This window comes from Cydia pomonella, chromosome 4 (genome assembly GCF_033807575.1).
Source record: "Cydia pomonella isolate Wapato2018A chromosome 4, ilCydPomo1, whole genome shotgun sequence".
NCBI lineage: Eukaryota > Metazoa > Arthropoda > Insecta > Lepidoptera > Tortricidae > Cydia > Cydia pomonella.
In genome coordinates this window covers 15765526-15787230 of record NC_084706.1, presented here as the reverse complement: position 1 = coordinate 15787230, position 21705 = coordinate 15765526, and the positions used below count along the sequence as shown (strand labels likewise).

At 37.6% G+C, this 21705-nt stretch overlaps 2 protein-coding genes across 5 annotated transcripts in view; both read left to right on the top strand.

The window, feature by feature from the left end:
• The window catches only part of LOC133517170 (tetraspanin-4-like), a 50830-nt gene that overhangs the window by 18682 nt on the left and 10443 nt on the right, over positions 1–21705 (top strand). Inside the window, exons 1-6 of one of the 4 annotated variants that reach the window (XM_061850356.1) lie at positions 7015–7476; positions 7782–7832; positions 8124–8214; positions 18970–19161; positions 20221–20295; positions 20749–20928. In XM_061850356.1, the coding sequence (XP_061706340.1) occupies positions 7813–7832; positions 8124–8214; positions 18970–19161; positions 20221–20295; positions 20749–20928 (558 nt within the window). In that variant the 5' untranslated portion in view covers positions 7015–7476; positions 7782–7812. The other 3 variants (XM_061850359.1, XM_061850358.1, XM_061850357.1) reach the window with 3 other exon arrangements.
• On the top strand, positions 1979–5098 carry LOC133517161 (uncharacterized). Its single transcript, XM_061850345.1, has 2 exons — positions 1979–2186; positions 2586–5098. The coding sequence occupies exons 1-2, from the start codon at positions 2129–2131 to the stop codon at positions 4298–4300; spliced, it is 1773 nt and encodes a 590-aa protein (XP_061706329.1). The 5' UTR covers positions 1979–2128; the 3' UTR covers positions 4301–5098.

Here is a 21705-nt window from a genome sequence, read left to right as displayed (position 1 = left end):
AGGTAAAATAAAATAAAAAACGCCTAAATACAGCACGCACTGTGCGTTTTAGTTTAGATAAGGAAAAGGCGACGGATGAGAGGTAGGAAGTTGAACAGAGCGTAAAACGAATGAAAAAGTTTAAATCAAAATATATATGACGATGACTGGGAACAGAAGTTGTTTTTCATGTTGGTGGCACGATATGACGATTACATAAATACTGTTATAGAAGGAAAAATAAAAGAATGGAGATGCTATGGAAGGCATTTGTAATTTATTCTAAAGAGAAGGTTAATGTTGTGATAGGAGATTAAAAGTAAACAAATGAGCAGGATAGTCGGCGGTACTCAACCGACTGGAGTTGGGCTAATCAATATGTGTTATATGTGTGAATGAATATATGATAACATTGATAATGTTTAGTTTGCTCAGATTTTTTTAATAAATGACCGATTTCATATTTTGTTTTTAAAGTGATATTGACAGTGTCACACTTTTTACTACTAAGTTCTATTTTATTGTTAAAAAGTTATTTATTAACTTAAATTATAGATTTAGGAATACGTATTATGCAAAAAACTAGAAAAATATGCCATTTAGTTAACTTTAATATCCCTATACCAAACCGGATCCGGTCCGGCCGGATCCGGCCGGATTGAAAATCAATCCGGTTTGCAATCCCTACTCCACTCGATCCATACCTACATGTAACTAAAAGTAAAAAAAAAAATTACGTGTGGTACATCGTTCGATTGATCTTTAAAAACAAAGTTTTTTGATATAGTGAATAATATTATGCCCCTCTCACTGACCACTAACAATAAAAAGCGGCCGAGTCGGACTCGCCCATGAAGGGTTCCGTACCAATTATGACGTATTAAAAAAAAACTACTTACTAGATCTCGTTCAAACCAATTTCCGGTGGAAGTTTGCATGGTAATGTACCTATATCATATATTTGTTTTAGTTTTATCATACTGTTATTTTACAAGTTACAGGACGCCCATTTTACCACTTCGGAAGTGTTTCAGCGAGAGACAGTTTAGAAAAAAATTATATTAGAAACCTCAATATCATTTTTGTAGACCTATCCATAGATACCCCACACGAGTTTCGGAAAAAAGTGGTTGTGACATAAACGGATAGACAGACGGACATGACGAATCTATAAGGGTTCCGTTTTTTGCCATTTGGCTACGGAACCCTAAAAACTAGATAAGACTTCTCGGCTTAATAAATTCCATGACTTTTTTGTAATTCCTAGTAACAGGGATATAATAAAACCCATAAAAAAGTTACTAAAAATAAGAAAAACTATTATTGTTTAATGTTAAAAGCAAGTATGTTACATTATTGAATTCAAAAAATGTTTGCTTGTTTTTAGTAAACAGTATTGTTATTCCAAGGAGGTAAATTTTTTTGGTGTTAGTAAATACTATTAGTAAAACTGGTTTATAAATAACCGTTAGTAAATATAATCCCCTTGTCCTGGGATTCACTAAAATTTTACTAATGGTTAATATTTTTTACTTGTTCCTACTAAAAAAAAATCTCCGTGTGCTGAGCAACTTTTTACCTTCATGCCAAATTTCACCTAAATCGGTTCAGTTGTTTAGCCGTGAAAATGTGATAAACAGACACAGAGTTACTTTCACGTTTATAATATTCGTACAGTACAGTTGGATGTAGGTACTGTGATTTTTATTATTTAGACATAAACGTTATTTAAATCCAGCCAGTATCCTAAGCTACAGGGTGTACTGAATCATCAGTATTTAAACCCATAACCCTATTTTCTGGTGAAGTCGCAGTCGAGTAAAATGTTGATATTGAGGTAGATCATGTACAAATGTATAGACAAAAGTGGAATACATGTTCCTCCGACTATCCTATTAAAACCGCTAAACCTAGATTCAGCAAGTATTTTCTAAATAACAAGATGTATTTTCTTCGCAAAGATATCTACCTATATAGAATTTAATAAGCTGTCAAGTTCTTGCACCGTGCAACTCCTACGCATATATCGGCGCACATCCCGTCACAGCTCGCAGTCACTGACAGTGTCAAATTTTTATTTTTACATCTGTTAACTTACATTGTTTTTGTATAGGTAGTTTATGTTTTTAAGTTACTTATTTAAGTGTGGATGCAATCTTCAACCCAACCTGGCGACAGCACTTCGTCTAACCACACATGCAGCAAATGTACTAGAAGTTTTAAATCCGTAAAAGGGCTTAATATACATTTCACGAAATCACATAGAAACTGCCTCACTCAAAATATCACTCCTAATTGCCCTGTCACATCAGCCCCCATACCTTTGGTCACTAACAATCCAGCTGTTCCATTTCATCTTCATCTCAGCAACTTAAAACATAGCATCCCAGTAGTTAAAAGAGTCCCGCGTGGCGCTAGAATCACTGTAGCAACCCATCTTTCCAAACTCATTGAATCATGCATAGAAAATAATAGCATCGATGACTGGCACAATCTCTTCCTATTCTCATACCGCACGCTTCTTGTCAATGAAGTTGACTCTAATACCTCACTTTCACAAAAAATTAAAAACAACTGCTATAATCAAACTTTTCCGCCCTCCACAGCAAACACACATAAGAACACGGGACTATTTAATCGTCGAAAGCATATTGAAAACAAAATCAGCGACGGGGATTTAAAAGGTGCAGCCCGTCTCCTTTTTTCAAGCGAGTCGCTGTCGCCAGACAATCTAGACACCCTTCAGGCCTTACAGACTAAACACCCTCCAGCTCCTTCAACCCCATATTTTCTCGACCCACCAACGGCTAGCCAGGTATGTCTCCAAATCAATAGTAAAGAAACCCTCGATGCCATTGCTTCTTTTAAAACTGGATCCGCAGCGGGCCTAGACGGAATCTCACCCCAACATCTGAAAGACCTCATTTCATATTCTTCAGGCGATGCAGGTGAACAGCTTCTAAATTCCATAACAAAATTAATTAATAAAATGTATACAGGAAACATTAACCCTGACATAGTCCCCATTCTTTTCGGCGCCAACCTAATAGCTCTAAACAAAAAAGACGGAGGGGTGAGACCAATAGCCGTTGGTACAACACTTCGGCGTCTGGCATCTAAATTAGCAGTTCGGCATATAATATCTAAATTAAAACCTCATTTTGAACCGATACAACTAGGTTTTGGCACCAAAGGGGGGTGCGAAGCAGCCGTACACTCCCTACGCACGTACCTCTCTAACACGACGTCCGAAGTGTTGATTAAAATCGATGTTAAAAATGCCTTCAACTCCGTAAATAGAGACACCCTGCTGACAGAAACAAAACATAACCTACCCGAAATTTACAACTATCTCCTTCTATCCTACGCAGATCCTACAAAATTATTATATCGCGAAAACGTGCTTTCTTCAGAAGTTGGCTGTCAACAGGGTGACCCGCTCGGGCCAGCCATATTCTCTTTGGCAATTAACCCTATTATCAAAAAACTAAATTCTAAATTTAACGTGTGGTACCTAGATGATGGAACCCTAGGAGGTGACGTAGATACTGTTTTATCCGATCTGTATACAATCAAGACAGAGTTTAGGAACATAGGTCTTGAATTAAATTTTAGCAAATGTGAACTGTACTTTCCAAATTCCATCCCTAATCACAATAACATTGAACAAAAATTCAACAACCTAACTCCGAACATAAAAATAGTTAATCGCGAATCACTTTGCCTCCTAGGTTCTCCTATTTTCGAAGACTCTTTTCCAAATTATATACAAAATTCAATTTCCAAATTCAAAAACTACTCAAACCGTCTCCTCGAAATAAGCCCGCATTACGCAATTTCAATACTTAAATTCTGCCTTTTTGTCCCTAAATTGACATACGTCATTCGGTGTAGCCCTATTTGGAAATTTGAAAATATTATTTTACCTTTAGATGACCTTATCAAGTCAACTTTGGAATCCATTCTTAACATTCAGCTCTGCGATCATTCCTGGACCCAAGCATCCCTACCCATCCGTCATGGTGGGCTAGGGATCAGAAAAAATTCTAGTGTATCCCTACCAGCTTTTTTGTCTTCAGTCCACAGCTCCGCAAATCTCATAGGAAAAATCGTACGGGGTCTTCCCTCAAACTATGAGATTGCGGGCTTGGATGAAGCCAAGAAAGCTTGGTCAAGTGCTTGCCCGAGTAAGGATTTCCCAACTCATCCAAATTACCAAAGGAGCTGGGACGACATCATGTGCCAAATTTCAGTTACTTCCCTCCTAAGCCGTAGTACAGGTCGCGAACGGGCCAGGCTACTGGCTTCGGCGTCGAGGTAATCTGGTGACTGGCTCCGGGCGTATCCTTCACCAAACACTGGAACCTTCCTCACGCCGGACACCCTTCGCATCGCGACCTGTCTTCGGCTTGGAGTTCGCATCTGTGCTCCACACAGGTGCCCCTGCGGTAGTGAGGTCGACGAATTAGGACACCACGGGTTATCCTGTCAAAAAAGTGCTGGCCGCTTTTCCAGGCACGCCGCACTGAATGACATAATCCGCCGGTCTCTTGCATCCGTCAACGTGCCAGCTCTACTGGAGCCAACTGGCGTAGCCAGAGACGACGGCAAGAGACCGGACGGTATGTCCCTGATTCCCTGGAGTTTGGGAAGGGTGCTGGTGTGGGACGCAACCTGTGTAGACACACTAGCCCCTTCCCACCTCACCGGAACCAGTAACAGTGCGGGTGCCGCGGCTAAAGGGGCCGAAAAGCTTAAAATACAAAAGTACAGGGGTCTCGGCCCCGAATACATTTTTATGCCATTTGGGGTCGAGACGCTTGGCCCGTGGGGTCCTAATGCTCTACAACTTTTTAAAGAACTATCTAAAAGGTTGGTTGACTTCACAGGTGACCGAAGAGCTGGCAGCTTTCTCGCACAACGTATTAGCATCGCTATACAGCGGGGAAATGCTGCCAGCATCCTTGGCACCATGCCAAAGGGGCCAAATTTTTTAGACATATTTTAATTTTATTTAGTATTAGTTTTTAGTTTTAATTTAGTTTTATTTAATAGATAAGTTAGTTTATTTTTATAATGCCCAATTAAATGTACCTATTTTGTTCTTAAATTATAAGCTTTTATGTTGTCTTACACCATATTTTCCTAGATAAGGTAGATTTAGACTAAAACGCGAATTTCTCCAGGATGGCACACATTTATTTTTATTATTATTTATTTATTTAATATTAGCACTAACAGATAAACCTTACATGCTAACACTCAGATTACATTTAGGTATATTTACTTCTTAACTTATAATAGCAATATACAATACATTTCTTTTTTTTTAGGTAGTTAGTTACATATTTAATTTTAACAATTTGAAATATAATTTAGTTTATAAAGGCTTAAAGTATAGCTATGTTTATTTTGTGTTGGAAGGTAGACTAGTAGTTAACACAGTATAATTATATTAGAAGGTAATAGAACTTTTTGTGACTAGTATCTCCAGGTAATGGCTTGATGCTACCAAAAGTTTTGATTCAGGGGTAAAAAACATCCAGGGAGCTGTCGCTGTTTAGAATATTGTTTACAGTACATATGGGGCTACTTTATAGCACTAGTGCGAGAAGTAGCATATTATGTTACTGTGTCGAACATTTAAAGGGCCATATGTACTGTAAAACGTTGTACGATACATGTGCGAATAGGTAATTCGCAACTCGTGTCGATTTAAAACACTCCCTTCGGTCGTGTTTTAATTTATCGCCACTCGTTTCGAATTTCCTATTTTTCGCACTTGTATCGTAATGTACTATTATAAGCGTCAGAGCTAGGTGCAGGGGGGAGGAGGAAAGAGCGCACGTGCGCGCCGGCGCGCAACTGCATGCCACTCGTACGCGGGACCCTCAATGGGACCAGGGCAAGTAGTTCCGGATTAATTGTTAGTCCTCTGATCAGTTTTAAAAAGTATTTTACTAAATACATATGCCTTCGAAACTCGAGGGACGTGTAGTCTACCATTCCGAGGACGAAGAGAGTTGGGTAGAGGTACGGGTAGCGTCCATACATTTTGTGGTACAAAAAGCGCACAAATGACTTTTGTACTTTTTCCAATTGGAGCGTATATTGGTGTTCATGGGGATTCCAAATGGCGGAATTCGTTTCCAACTTGCTGCGCTTTGCTGTTGCTTTGCTGCTTTAGCAAGATGGCTGCGATTCCTCGAGGTGCCCAAATGTCAAATGGTATGGACATGAAAAAGAGGCCTTTAATTTACATACATACCAAATTTTAGGACTGTTCAAGAGATTTCGAGGTTTGTTCTATTCCGATTGTGCTAAGATCATGTTTCGTTTTTTTTTTTCAAAAAACCATAAAGTTTGGGCGGCTCAAATTTTGCATACGAGTGTATTGACCTTTTAGACACCATTCATAAAAAGTACAAGCCAAAACGGCCAAAACTCGCCGAGGGCAGATTCACGCGTGTGTCTGATAGCGGACAGACTTGACTGTCCGTATTGAGACATGCACTGCTGCGAAAGGCATGTTTCCAGCAGTGTTTACATATTATGATAATTTATAAATATATATAGAATAATTAATTAAGTACTAACATTAGAAACGTAAGTATACTAACAAATTTCCATAGTTACTCGAAATAAATGTTTTTCATTCATTCATTCATTCATGGCTTCCGAACTCAATCGATCTAGGAGTTTCGGAGGAAATTAGCTTGATAGACTAACAGACAGACGGATACACAAGTGATCATATAAGGGTTACATTTTGTGAGGTACAGGACACTAAAAACACCAGAAAATACGTTTATTTTATGAAGGGTCGGCTGGTGTTCCATTTGTGCTTGAGCCCCCAGGTCTTAGCCGCCCCGACGGGGGCGGTGTCTGGTGTGGGATGCTACGTGCGGCAACACCTTCGCTACCGCCCACATCAGCCGTACCTCGCGCACGACCGGAGCGACAGCCGAAACGCTTGCGTTACTTTTAGCTTTTAAGAGGCAAAAATATGCTCCTATTTGCCTAGGGGACATATTCGTTCTTTTGCGGTAGAAACGGCGGGATGCTGGGGAGCTGACGCGAAGCAATTTACAAGCGAGTTAGGCCTTCGTCACAGGCGGAATGGGATTGTCGCTCCCAGTCGTTCCTGGTGCAAAGGCTGTCCATGGTAATCCAGCGTGGAAGTACTGTGGGCATCATAGGCACCTTTGCAGTGGAGACGGCGAGGAGCGGTTTATTTGTGTACATTTTTAGTTTTCATTTTTATTTATATTTCTTTTTTTTTTTGTAAATTCAACTCATATTAATATTGAATCAAATACCTACTTTGTTTTATGAATAAAGGGCAAAGCCTTCTAGATTTAATGGGGTGAGTAACTTTAGTAACGTTGAGCATGGCTATGGCAACTAAAGAAGTTTTACGATAAGTTAATAACGATGCACGGCGAAATGGAGTAATACTTTTAATAACAAAATATTAATATTATATTTGTGTTTACGGTAGGTAATGAAAATTGAGTTATTTATTTCGAAAGGAAATATCCAGTGCTTTTTAAATTGGTTGCCGATGGGATATGAGCGTTACAACTGATTTGTAGTACCTAATTCTGTAAATTTACTTTTATTGGCGCGCCTTTTCTTGAAATTGGTTGTTATTGTAGAATGTCTGAGATAATTAATACAAACAATAAAATCTACGTAAATAGGTAACATGTAATAACAATACAAAATAACCTTAATTTCTGATTATTTGAAAAAGGTACTTTTTATCCTAACTTTTCCAATAATACTTGTTAAATCTACAGGGACATCGATAAAACATGCGGCAAACCATTTATGATGCTATTAATTAAAAGGTACCATATTGTCACCTGTCGATTAAGGCGATTTCTAGGTATTTGCATACTTATGGTTTATACCTAGTAACGCCCTTCGTTCGAAAACCCGTATTGTTTCAAGTAGCCTTACGCAAACGCAACTTTTAAAATTTGCCGTTCTTTTCTACTGACGAAAATTGCTTGACAGACTATAAGAAGAATTTCCTCAACACATTGTGAGATCCTTGAGGTACTTGTAGTTAAGTATAAGCAGCATATATAATGCATCTAGTTATAACTTAATACTTAGTGTGATTTTGGGTGTTTCAGGCCAGCCGACGAGATGGGAATGGGCGGCACGATGGACAGCTGTGGGCGATGTATGAAGTTCTCACTAATATGCATCAACGTTGTTACCTTTGTAAGTAAGTTGCCTCTTTTCTAGATTAATACCTGCATCAGAACAAACTCTACAGGTACATACACACAAGGCAGGGTGATTTCGTTATGTCTACCTAATCACGGTATAAGTAGATAGGTAACCCGGAAGTTAGATTTCGTTCCGGGTTCGATTGCTGATTTCTTCTAATAGATTGTCTGATACAATAACATTCCTTTATTCAAAAAAATTAGAAATTTAAGCATGACCAAGTTTCATTTAATAAAATGTATAGGGTAGTTTCAATTAACAATTACAAATAAAAAAAAAACCGGCCAAGAGCATGTCGGGCCACGCTCAGTGTAGGGTTCCGTAGTTACTCTTCCGTCACAATAAGCTAAACTGGAGCTTAAAGTATAGTAAATTGTTAACCAAGGGATGAAACGGTACCTTTCACGCGAGTTAAACAAATAGGCAAATTTGCATAATCATTACCTAATTAAAGTAAGTCTTTTTACTATGAAGGGGAAACTTTTTGCGATAACTCAAAAACAGCTAAACTGATCATGTCCGCTATAGTTTTCATTTAATGTCTTTCTTAAGCTCTACTTCCACGATTTTTTTCATATTTTTTGGACCTATGGTTCAAAAGTTAGAGGAGGGGGGGGGGACACATTTTTTTTTCTTTCGGAGTGATTATCTCCGAATATATTCACTTTATCAAAAAATGTTTGTTGAAGACCCGTTATAGTTTTAAAAGACCTTTCCAACAATACCCCATACTGTAAGGTTGAAGCAAAAAAAAATTAACCCCCACTTTACGTGTAGGGGAGGTACCCTCAAAAAAATTAAATTTTTAGATTTTATTGTACGACTTTGTCGGCTTTATTGATTTATACATATATCCATGCCGAATTTCAGCTTTCTAGCACTAACGAGCAAAACCTCGGACAAACAGACAGACAGACAGACAGACAGACAGACAGACAGACAGACAGACAGACAGACGGACAGACAGACGGACATGGCGAAACTATAAGGGTTCCTAGTTGACTACGGAACCCTAAAAATACAATCATTAAACAATACTTAAGGACTAAAAATAAACTATCAATAAATTTCACTATAAATAAAACTAAACCTAAACTATACTATAAAAATTACTCAAACAAGCCACCCCGCATCGCTCCCAACGCAACGGTGCCCATCACGCTTGCTGCGTTTCCGCGTTGAACCGTGATGGACAACCTTTGCGCTAGGAACGACCCGGAGCGGAGGTCGAGACGAGATTGTCTGATTGGTTTTAATAAAATATTTAATCAACTTTACAGTGATTTACCATACCCAAAGTTAACTTCAGGTCCGGTTGGTGAATTAGGTACGGAAAAGTCGGCCATTTATCACTAATCGACCCAGTGACCCAGCGCGGATATCAAGTTTCTGAATTTGTTACATTTTTTTAAAGTTTTTATACCTATGTTCGTGTTTTTTTTCTATCGAGCGGAAGTCAAAAACTGAGGACACGAATCGATAGTCCTCCTCGTAAAGACCTTAAGATTGCAAATTAATTTTTTGACAGTTGTATAAAATTCACACGTATCTGTTGCAAGCGCACACAAAACCGGATGATATTTAATTTTATCCTTTTTGAAGTATGTCATTTTATTTGTGGATTAAAATTTTACTCATTTTATTTTATATTATTTTATTTTTACATTTTTACTTTTTTACGCGTAATGCTCCATTCTGCAAGACTCGTTCCTTTCTTAAATGTCATATCACTAAACATTTTTGAGCTTTGGGTACGTTTCAAATTTCAAGGTCTGTATCTGAAGCCATCAAGATTTAAGGTGTTGGATCTCATAGAACCCATCATCAGAATAAGACAACACAAATGTTTCTTCAGAACTTACTTGCTTAACAAACATAAAAAAGAGGACAAATCGCCAAAAGTGAAATATGAGAGTTCCGTTCTGGTCATTATCAGCAGTTCCACTTTATTAAATTGCATTGTTTTGGATGAAAATGCTTGATTTGTTGATGGAAACACTAAAATTGCTATATGTATCCCTATAAGATTTGAGGATTTCCCTTGATTTCCTGGATCCCATTATCAGAACTAGGTAACAGCACCAGTGGCCAGCCAGGGACCAGTAGTCAGCCTTTTAAGGCGTTTATTGGTCATAAATATCTGGTATATTCGATTAAACAAATCGCGTGTAGTCAAATAGGAGCTCTGATTCCTTATTCGTTAATACGTAAAGCGGCAGGTGCGGTGAGTTATTGGGGAGAGGAAATATACTCGTTCATAAAGGTGATGCTTGTTGACGAGAGCTGGAGTGTCATGTCCGCCATATTTTTTACTGCACGTGGTGTTCTTTTAACGCGTGAGAAAAAATATGTTTTAATATAAAAAGTTACTGATAGATGGGTTTATTGGTTAGTTTTACTATTAAATTGCGTTATATTTAAATAGAAATATCAATATTTAACTTATAAATTGAGGAGGTTGACCACTGGATACCACTTTTTTACAAACGGCTGACTTTCGGGTTATTAGTTATTTTTTTTATTTTCGATCCAATGCGCCCGTTAGGACCGTTACATTTACATTTTCAAATTTAGTTAGGCATGTCTCAGTCAATTTAAAGTAAAACTCAGTAGTCAGCCGCATTTGAAATAACGTTTTAATGCGGCTGACCACTGGGTTTCACGGATCCAGTATTCAGCCATTATCTTCCTTGGTACGTCGCTGCCAAATATTATGAACTTTAACTCATTTAAATAAGGTTCAAAAGTGTATACATATTTTTGTTGAGAAATATTCCAATATCTAACGGACCCCTGCACGGGTTTCACCAGCATTTAAACCGATTTTAAAAATAATGAATTATATTCAATAAACAGATTCATTAATAAAAAATAAGAAGATAAATACAGTGTTTATTAGTTTGCAAGAATAATTTTAAGTACCTATGGCCTACAAATTTCGTGGCATGAGAATTGTACTTATAAGAGTATAGGTACCTAGACCTACCTATACTCTAGCTTCCTACCTAGGAATGATAAATATTATAATATCGTTAACTTTAATACAAATAATAGTGTTTTTTATTTCATTGTTATTAATAGTTTATAAGGGCTGAGTACTGGTACACAAAGGCTGCTTACTGGATTTTAGAGGCTGACTACTGGAGAAAAGTGCCATTTTTTGTTTAATCTTAATTATAGATATTATAAAGAGGATTGTTATTTTTTGACATACTTTATTTCAAAACTATAATAAACACTTGATCTAACCATGTCATGCGTTTATTTATCTGACTAATCCTGTAGAAACGTCGAGAGTACAAACTTTAAAAATGCGTTATAAGGCTGACTACTGGTGCCTTTACCCTAGGTTTTGACAAGAACGAGATCAACTGAGGGACCAACAAACCAACAGATCAACAGGAATTCTGAGGTAACAAACACAAAAAAATGGTCGAATTGATAACCTCCTCTTTTTTTGAAGTTGGCTAAAAATCGTAGAAGAGCTGACTACAAAATTTCGGACCGCGATGAAATGCACAATGGTTTCCCATAAAAGTGATGCTAAGTCCGAATTTGATAGTCTGTCACCGCGGTACTTGCGGAAACTACAAAAAAGAAGGCCACTTCCGGTGCGAAGAAGGGGGCTGATTTAACCCATCTGATACCGAAATAATAGTTATGGCAGCAGTTAGAAATTTACAACAGTAAGACACAGAGAGAAGCGAAGTCTGTCAGTATTTTTTTTTGCCGGAAGTGATTGGCAGACCCTCTCAAACCAATCGGTACCCCTAAATATACCCATCTGATACCACCACGAAACCAATTCTAGTCGGTAGATATGAACCGTCATTTCAGGAATATATAAGTCTGCCAAGGCTTTTCCTGCCGAAACACCATGACAGACGAGATTATACGAGTATAAGCCTACTGACTTCAGTTAATGTTTATTATTTTTAATTTGTTTGGAAATAGTAATTAATAGCGTTGTTGTAACAAGGACATTATATTTAAATCCATCAAACAATTAAAAACTATGACATATCAATAACATTTTGAATATCGATCGTCCGAGATAGTATACTTGCGTTTAGTAGCAAATGCATAAACTCATACTAAACACTAATCAATATGTAAACAGGTTCTAAGGTAAGTGTACACGCTCGTAGGGGCCTTTCATATAAAAATAAATCATTGATTTGAACGGCCAAGCCACATATTTTGACTAAGGTGTAGAGTTTGTGAAGTTAGGGCTTGTAGAGTTAGAAGCTTGGCTCTACAAGAGATCTGCTAATTTTTTGACAGTGCAAGCCCTAATTGTGTATTTGCACTGTAAAAAATAAAACATGCGAAAACGCTCGTAAGTCTATTATTTATTGTATTATGTCATTCTTATTGTAATGTTGATATCTAATACGAGTATATATGTAGGTAGGGTCTATAGGCAGGGTAGGTTAGGGCCTGAACTTAGGTTAGCTTAGCTTAGTTCATTAGTTACATAGAAATGTAAAAAAAATATTGTTGTGACAAGTCAACTGGTGTTGCTACTACTATGTTTCGCCTTTAGTTGCGTTTTATTGAAAAAAAAATATATATATATATATACGACGTCGGCGGCAAACAGGCATACGGCCCGCCTGATGTTAAGCAGTCTCCATAGCCTATGGACGCCTGCAACTCCACAGGAGTTACATGCGCGTTGCCGACCCTAACACTCCGCAGCCTCGTTGAGCTCTGGCAGCCTTACCTTATTTCATGTACTACTATAGGTTAGGTTAATAATATTTAGAGACAGTTTTTGGATATTTGTATACCCTGCGTCAGAACTCTATCTTGACAACACAGCGACCACGACAGAGTCAAACAGTGACCCATTTATATTTCCCAGCACAGTTAGATTCCTATCGTAGCTTCCGCGTTGTTAAAGTGGGCGTGGGTGGCGCCAGGATACAATTATAATAAGAATCGACGACACCTCTACCGTACACCGCCCTTAGTCGTTCACACGCGATGAAAGCCCTTCGCTGTTAGTCTTATTTATTTTTTAACCGACTTCAAGATTTCAAAAGGAGGAGGTTCTCAATTCGGATGTATGTTTTTTTAAATGTTTGATACTTCATAGCTCCGTCATTTCCGAACCGATTTTGAAAATTATTATTTTGATTAAATTAATATATACAATGTGTTGCGGACACACGTATAGTGGAGCCGCTAACCACGCATAGTACAATAAATTTTATCGACAAATCACCCGCCATACCTAAGTTTTTTCTCAACCATTTTAAAAATGTACGCTTTCAAAGTTTTATGGTGCCAAACACTACTGCACTTGGTTCATATACCATTATTTGTCCATTTACCTGTCGCACGTTTAAAATAAAAATCACTCAATGGCTTATGAGTTAGGGCATAAATTTGAAGCATAAATGTCACAGAATTTTCCACAATTACTCAGGGATTAATAACAAAAATAAAAATTGTCTTAAAAATTACTTTTTTTTACATATCATCTTTTTTTTCGGAAACGAGGCCGTTGACCTGTACTTTTTTGATTGATAAATGATAGTACAGGATATCAGCTAAAAGTTCATATCAAAATGATAGCCCTAGTTAAAACATTTCACAAGTTACACGAATCCAAACAAGACCTTCTATAATGACTGTAATGAGCATCAGCTTAGTTCTAAAGAATAATTGCCCGCCGCGCCACCCGAGTAATCATTTGGAACTAAGGCAACTTAGTTCAACGCTCAAATCAGAAGGTCTTGTTTGGCCTCGTTTAACTTGTGAAATGTTTTAACTAGGGCTATTATTTTGATATGAACTTTTAGCTGATATCATGTACTATCATTTAATATTAAAAAAAGTACAGGTCAATGACCTCGTTTTCGAAAGAAAAAGATGAAATGTAAAAAAAAAGTAAATTTTTGAAGACAATGAATCAATCTTTGTTATTAAAATTCGAGTAATTGTGGAAAATTCTCTGTAACATTTATGATTGAAATTTATGCCCTAATTTATAAGCTATCGAATGATTTTTGTTTTTTAAATGTGCGATAAGTAAATGGACAGATTAAAATAAATAAAATAAAAAAGCCTTTTATTCCGAGTCCAGGATTACATTACATTAATATTAAGTCAGCGTTTACATAATTTAAGTAGGTATGTCAGTTTCTTTTAATTTAGATTGTTATTAGTTCAGTCAATTTTTACATATTAAGTACAGTCGAGTTCATAAATATGTGTACATTTGTTCACCTTAATCCTTGGCGATAAGGTGAAAAAATGTATACCTACATATTTATGAACTTGACTGTAACATAATATTTTTTTACTTATAACAAATGATACATAACTATTTGCTATATATTTCCAGTTTTTACCAACTATTTTATATATGTCATCAGTCCAACGACTGTTGGTTTGCCGGAGCGTCGTTTGCCTGCAGGGTCCCCTCCAGGTGGTAGCTTGCAAGGTCCAGCGCGAGTCAGACAGCCTGGCTACATGTCCAGCCTATCGCCAGTGTCTATTAGTTTTGTTACGGCTCTTATACGTATTTGGGGTATTTTTTGAACTTTTTTTAATGTTAACAAGCTGCTCTCCATTGTAGTATCTGGCATGTACTTAGTTATTATTGATTTAATTTTTGCAGTATATAGCCAGGTTTGACTTGCATAAGTTTGGCGCCATATAACAATAAAAGGGTGCATTTTAAAGATGGTTGAGAAAAACATAGGTATGGGGGGTGATTTGTCGATAAAATTCATCGTACTATACGTGGTTAACGGCTCCACTATACTCGTACGTGTACAAACACATTGTATACAGATGTTGGGATCCAAGAGGAATCGAGGGAACTCTTCAAATGTGAAAGGTGAACATATAAGGATTTTTGTATTCATCATCAAATCAAGCATTCACATTTCAAAAAGTGACATTTGATGAAGTGGAACTGCTGATGCTGATCAGAATGGAACTCTTCAACGACGCATAGTCTCCACTTGGCGATTTGTCGTCTTCGTTATGTTTGTTAGGCAAATTAGGTTTTCAAGACATATTTTTGTCAAGCTCGTGATTTCATGGTAGAATCTATGAGGAATCGAGGAAACTCCTCAAATGTTAAAGACATAGATATTTTCTTTAACAAATCAAATATTACAATTATAGTACACAATTTTTTTTTGACCTTAACATGTGTTTATATAAGTACCTAATCAAAACTAAACTAGCCATAAAATAAAACTACTTAAAAATTAAACTAATATTAAATAAAACTAAAACTAAAAGATATACTAATAAACAAATTAGTTATAAAAATAATACCCCTTCTAAAGCCTCCGCCTGCGGCAAAGATCCCATAACGCTGGCCGCGTTACCTCTCTGTAAGTATTGCCAGGGATATACGCTGGGAGAGGTAAGCGCCAGCCCTATGGTCTCCAGTGGCGTCGATCAGCTGTGCCGACAGGGCCCCCATGAATGTTTTCATGTCCGCCGACCAAGGTCCCATTGTCTCCACTGCAAGCGCCGCAAACTCATAATCTTGCAGTAAAGATGAGTATTTGCGGCGCTTGAGTAGTTGGGCCTGGTCGGCAGCAGCGCCGGCTTGTACGCGGGTAGCCTGGATGTGGGACAGCGCAAAAGTGTCTACGCATGTGGCGTCCCACACCAAAGGCCTACCCAGTCTCCACGGCACCAATGTGGCTCCGTCCGGTCGCTTGCCATCGTCTCTCGCCATGCCTGTGGGTTCTAAAGTAGCAGGCACAGAGACGGTAGCAAGCGACCGCCGAACCAGATCATTAATAGTGCCGTGGCGATATAATCGGCCGGCGCTTTTGGTGCATGAGAGGCCATGTCGGCCTAGCCGGTCCACGTCCTTCCCGCATGCACAGGTATGGGCGGAGTATATTTTGGCTCCAATTCGTAAAGTAAAAAAAAAAAATTGTGTACTATAATTATAATTTAGAATCTTTCCTATTATTTCCAATCAAAGCTTTACATCTAAACACAATCAAATATTTACATTTAAAAAAGTGACATTTGATGAAGTGGAACTGCTGATGATGATCAGAATGGAACTCTTCAACGACGCATAGTCTGGTGATTTGTCCTCTTCGTTATGTTTGTTGGGCTAATTAGGTTTTCAAGACAATTTTTTGTCAAGTTTGAGTTCTGATGATGGGGTACGTGAGGAATCGAGGGAACTACTCAATTGTTAAAGGAATATATATATATATATATATATATATATATATATATATATATATATATATAGTGATCTTAGTATTTTCATCCATATATCAAGCATTTGCATTTAAAGAAATGACATTTGATGAAATAAAATTGCTGATGATGAACAGAACGGAACTCTACTCTACTGTACAAATTATGAACAAAGTTTGACAGTCGCACTTTACTGACAAAACAAAATGGCAATACATCGTGACATCACGTTGTAACGTCACTATTACTTAGAAGCCGTTTCGACGTACCTACCTATGGAAAACAAGGAAATTGTGATTTTTATGTGAAATATTGGGTCTATAATATTTTTTTATCATATGTGAGGGATCGAATGGTACCATTATTTTTTTCTTTTTTGGATGTTTTTAAAAAACTTAAATTTTGAAACTTTTATAACTTGTATTTTTTTATTTATCCCATATATTTTTTAAATTTCCAATAATTTGCTCTTTTTCTATTTAATCTATTTATTGAACTAGATTTAAGTAGTTATTGAAACTTGGAGGTATATATATTCCACTTTTTTCTATACATTCGTACATGATCTACTCCAAAATTAACATTTTATTCGACTGCGACTTAACCAAAAAAGTAGGGTAGCATCATATTATCATAGAGAACATAGATTCAGAGTAAAATGCGAATTTCTCCGAGAGATGGTACTCATTTCCAAGATGGCGTCGACGTCAAATAGTGTGGAATCAAAAAGAGACCTTTAATTGACATACATACCGATTTTCAGGACTGTTCCAGAGATCTCGAGGTTTGTCCTATTCCGATTGTGCTATTTGGTGAATTTGACTTTTTGACAAAAAATGCTTCCTATACAAAAACAATTTTCAGTGCTTGTGTAGTAAGTAGAAAGTCTTCTTGACTATCACAAATAGCAGTTTCGAAATGTATTTTTTGGGTAAGATGGCATTCTAATGTGCGTAAAACAGAGTTTGTAAAATATCAATCATTGTAGTAGAAAGAGAGTATTATCAAAAAGCGGCCAAGTGCGAGTCGGACTCGCGCATGAAGGGTTCCGTACAATTTAAGACGTATTAAAAAAAATCTTCTTACTAGATCTTGTTCAACATTTTACCACTTTGGACACACATTTTACCACTTTGGAAGTGTCTCTCGCGCAAACTATTCAGTTTAGAAAAAAATTATATTAGGAACCTAAATATCATTTTTGAAGACCTATCCAAAGATACCTTACACGTATATGTTTGATGAAAAAAAAAAATTTAAAATTTTATGACGTATTAAAAAAAAACTACTCACTAGATCTCGTTCAAACCAATTTTCGGTGGAAGTTTGCATGGTAATGTATATCATATATTTTTTTTAGATTTTTCATTCTGTTATTTTAGAAGTTACAGGGGGGGGGGGACACACTTTTTTTCACTTTGGAAGGTTCTGTCGCGCAAACTATTCAGTTTAGAAAAAAATGATATTAGAAACCTTAATATCATTTTTGAAGACCTATCTATAGATACCCCACACGTATGGGTATGATGAAAAAAAAAATTTTTTTTTAATTTCATGACGTATTAAAAAAAAAACTACTTACTAGATCTCGTTCAAACCAATTTTCGGTGGAAGTTTACATGACAATGTATATCATATATTTTTTTTTGATTTTTCATTCTGTTATTTTAGAAGTTACAGGGGGGGGGGACACACTTTTTTTCACTTTGGAAGGTTCTCTCGCGCAAACTATTCAGTTTAGAAAAAAATGATATTAGAAACCTTAATATCATTTTTGAAGACCTATCCATAGATACCCCACACGTATGGGTATGATGAAAAAAAAAAAATTTTTTTTAATTTCATGACGTATTAAAAAAAAACTACTTACTAGATCTCGTTCAAACCAATTTTCGGTGGAAGTTTACATGACAATGTATATCATATATTTTTTTTAGATTTTTCATTCTGTTATTTTAGAAGTTACGGGGGGGGGGACACACATTTTACCACTTTGGAAGTGTCTCTCGCGCAAACTATTCATTTTAGAAAAAAATGATATTAGAAACCTCAATATCATTTTTGAAGACCTATCCATAGATACCCCACACGTATGGGTTTGATGAAAAAAGATTTTTTGAGTTTCAGTTCTAAGTATGGGGAACCCCCAAAATTTATTGTTTTATTTCTATTTTTGTGTAAACATCCTAATGCGGTTCATAGAATACATCTACTTACCAAGTTTGAACAGTACAGCTCTTATAGTTTCGGAAAAAAGTGGCTGTGACAGAATCGGACAGACAGACGGACATGACGAATCTATAAGGGTTCCGTTTTTTGCCATTTGGCTACGGAACCCTAAAAACGCCCTAAATTCAAGATAAGATGGAATATATTTGGCCAAAACTCACACATACCCATACATTAGAATAAGATTGTATTTTTATAAAGTATACAATATCTACAGATTATTACAAATAAAATAAATACTAGAAAATGTGCATCATGCATGGCCACTTTTTATCGCGGAGAGGAGAGTCTTTGGTATTTTCATATGTTTAATTGCAGATCGGTGGACTGCTGGCACTGGCGCTGGGCGCGTGGGTGTGGGTGACTCGTTCTTTCTCCAGCACGCTCATGAGCAACAACATGTTCATCGCGTCCGTGGGTGTGGTGGTGGCCACGGGAGCGGCGGTCATGCTGCTCGCGCTGCTGGGCTGCTGCGGCGCCGCTAAGGAGGTCAAGTGCATGCTGCTTACGGTACGACAACCTACTCGTGCACTCGGTACCGAGGTGGTGGCCACGAGAGCGTGTCATGTTAGCCGCGCTGTCGGACAGTTGCGGCTCCGCTAAGGAAGTCAAGTGAGGCCGGTCAGAGGATCTGTGGCATTTTGCTTGTTTTGCCACCCTATTCTATTGTTACAACACTGCCCACGAGAGTACGAGTAGCAAACGAACGGCCCGTCGCTGCTAACCGGTCACAATAGCATGTGCACATTACCCTTGCAAATACGTAAATACGTACAATAATTAAATAAATGAAAGTACCGGGGTAGTTCAAAGAACCTTAAGTTGTTCTTTGTAATGATTGCCTTAAGGTCGATATCGCGTGCCTGAAGACCCCTTCGTGTTACACTAGCAAAAACCTTAAGCTTGGAAAAAACATTATTAGTGGGAGAATAACGCTAACCCTCGACACGTTTCTGGATGGAAAAACGGCATATTTACATTTCTTTCACGTATATTTTGGCATTTGATATTTCAGTTACCTACTAGTTGATCCAAATACGAAACTTTTTGACCTTTTGTTGGTCATGTTACAATTATCTGACATAAATACTTATCCCTACTATCCTCTTGAGACCCAGAAGCACTTGTTTGGTTTTTGAATTTAAAACCCTTAGTTACTCAATAAAAGTTCAAAATAGAGTTTGGAATCCTAAGTATGTACAAACATTTGTACGCAGGGCTTAGAAGGCTATATAATATTATAAATGTTAAACTCTGTCTGTCTGTTACCTTTTAACTCTCAAACCGCTGAAAAGTAAGAAGACTCCCGTTGGAACATATATCAGCCACAGTTTTTGAGCTTTTGGACTAGTTGTGAGACTTGTGAGTTGCATCAAAAACTTGACGGACTGATCAACGACAATCAACAGTGAACTATATTTCCCATACAACAAAATTTAGCGAACGAATGTTTTAATTAAACGACGACAGGCGGTTTGGTGCAAGTGGCCCATATTCTTTATTTGTTTACATGTACCCATTTGTAAGTTGTAAGTTTAATTTCATACATGTGTCCATATATTGTTTCAGTACTACATCCTCGTGTTCATCATTTTCGTGCTCATGCTTGTTGGAGGCATCCTACAGTTCGTGTTTCGGGAAAAGGTATGAGATATACTTTATCATCCTATAATGCATAGGGATTCCGAAACTCCTTTTATATTATCAATTATTTTATTATATTGCGACTCTCTTGAAAGATAATCCGCGCGTAGATTAGACAATCCGCGCCATCCCAGGACGCCGCGACACACAGTTTGGGAACTCTGTCTCTTGTCCCTTCACCACTTCTTGGTGGGATAAACAAAGTACGATACTTCCTGCACATCCGGTTATGATAGGTACACTAACCCGGTTCGATGCGATTTTCTGACCGGTGACGACATCCGTGTAAACACGATAACGTGATTTTGAATAACTGCGGTGAATGTAAAAAAGCGTGCAAACTGCGTGAAAATATTGTCTGTAATATTAATATCCAGATAAGAAAATGAGGAACACGATTGAATGAAAAAAAGCGGTCACGTGACTTCATCTCTTTTCAACTTAATGTTACAGGTGCTGACCACGCTGGACCGCGAGATGTTTGCGTCCATCCCGTTCTACGGCGTGCGGCCGGAGTACACGCGCGCCTGGGACGACACGCAGACCTACCTGCAGTGCTGCGGCGTGCACAACTACAAGGACTGGAATGGCAACGTGCCCGAGAGCTGCTGCAAGGAGGTCTACCCTGGGAAGGTGGGCCACTATTCCTAGATATTGTGTACAAAATTGATCGTGTTTGAATTGATTTTATCCATATACTTATTTATGCAAGTATAAGGTATACTGACAGACCATCAATGGGGAATGCAACTGTAGAAATATGGTTTCTTACCTAGTCTTACCTAGTCTTAGCCCTAGGGCATACCCGCTTTATGCAGGACACTCGCTTTTGGCTTAAACCTATAACTGAACCGAATAATTAGCTAAGGATGCTTAAAAAATGTATCCCAACTACGGATTTCTTTCCGAGTACATTTTCGATAGTGACCCTGCAAATGAAGCCGATGGTCCCGGGTTCATATCCTGGTAATGGCGTTTATTTGTGTGATAAGAACGAATATTTATTCCTGAGTCATGGGTGTTTTCTATGTACGGTCACGTCTGAAAATATCGATACGGACAAAGTGCCAAAAATATGTATGCACTACCCTAATATATGGGCCATAAGGTTGTGTAAGGAGATTTATAACGAAGCATAATTTCAACGAGTCTCGCTGTCTCCAACAGCCCCCCACCACATCATTAAAGGCGTGGCCAGACAACCAAATCACGCGCTGTGATTGGCCAAACCGCGCGGTGTAGGAGCGGCACTAGAGTGAGGACAATTCGATAGAGCTATCGATATTTTACATGTTCTGAACATGACCTTAGAGTTTTGACATTTTTGTTTTAAGTTATAATTGCCATAGACTTAATTTATATTCCTTTAAATTTTTGACCTTATTTACGAGCTAGGAATTTTAAGGTACG

Excerpts from the sequence above, each read along its gene's own strand:
- LOC133517161 (XM_061850345.1), top strand. The coding sequence starts at position 2,129 with ATGCAATCTTCAACCCAACCTGGCGACAGCACTTCGTCTAACCACACA. Across the intron at positions 2,187-2,585 it reads TAACCACACATGCAGCAAAT|CAAACACACATAAGAACACG; the intron begins GTACTAGAAGTT and ends CGCCCTCCACAG.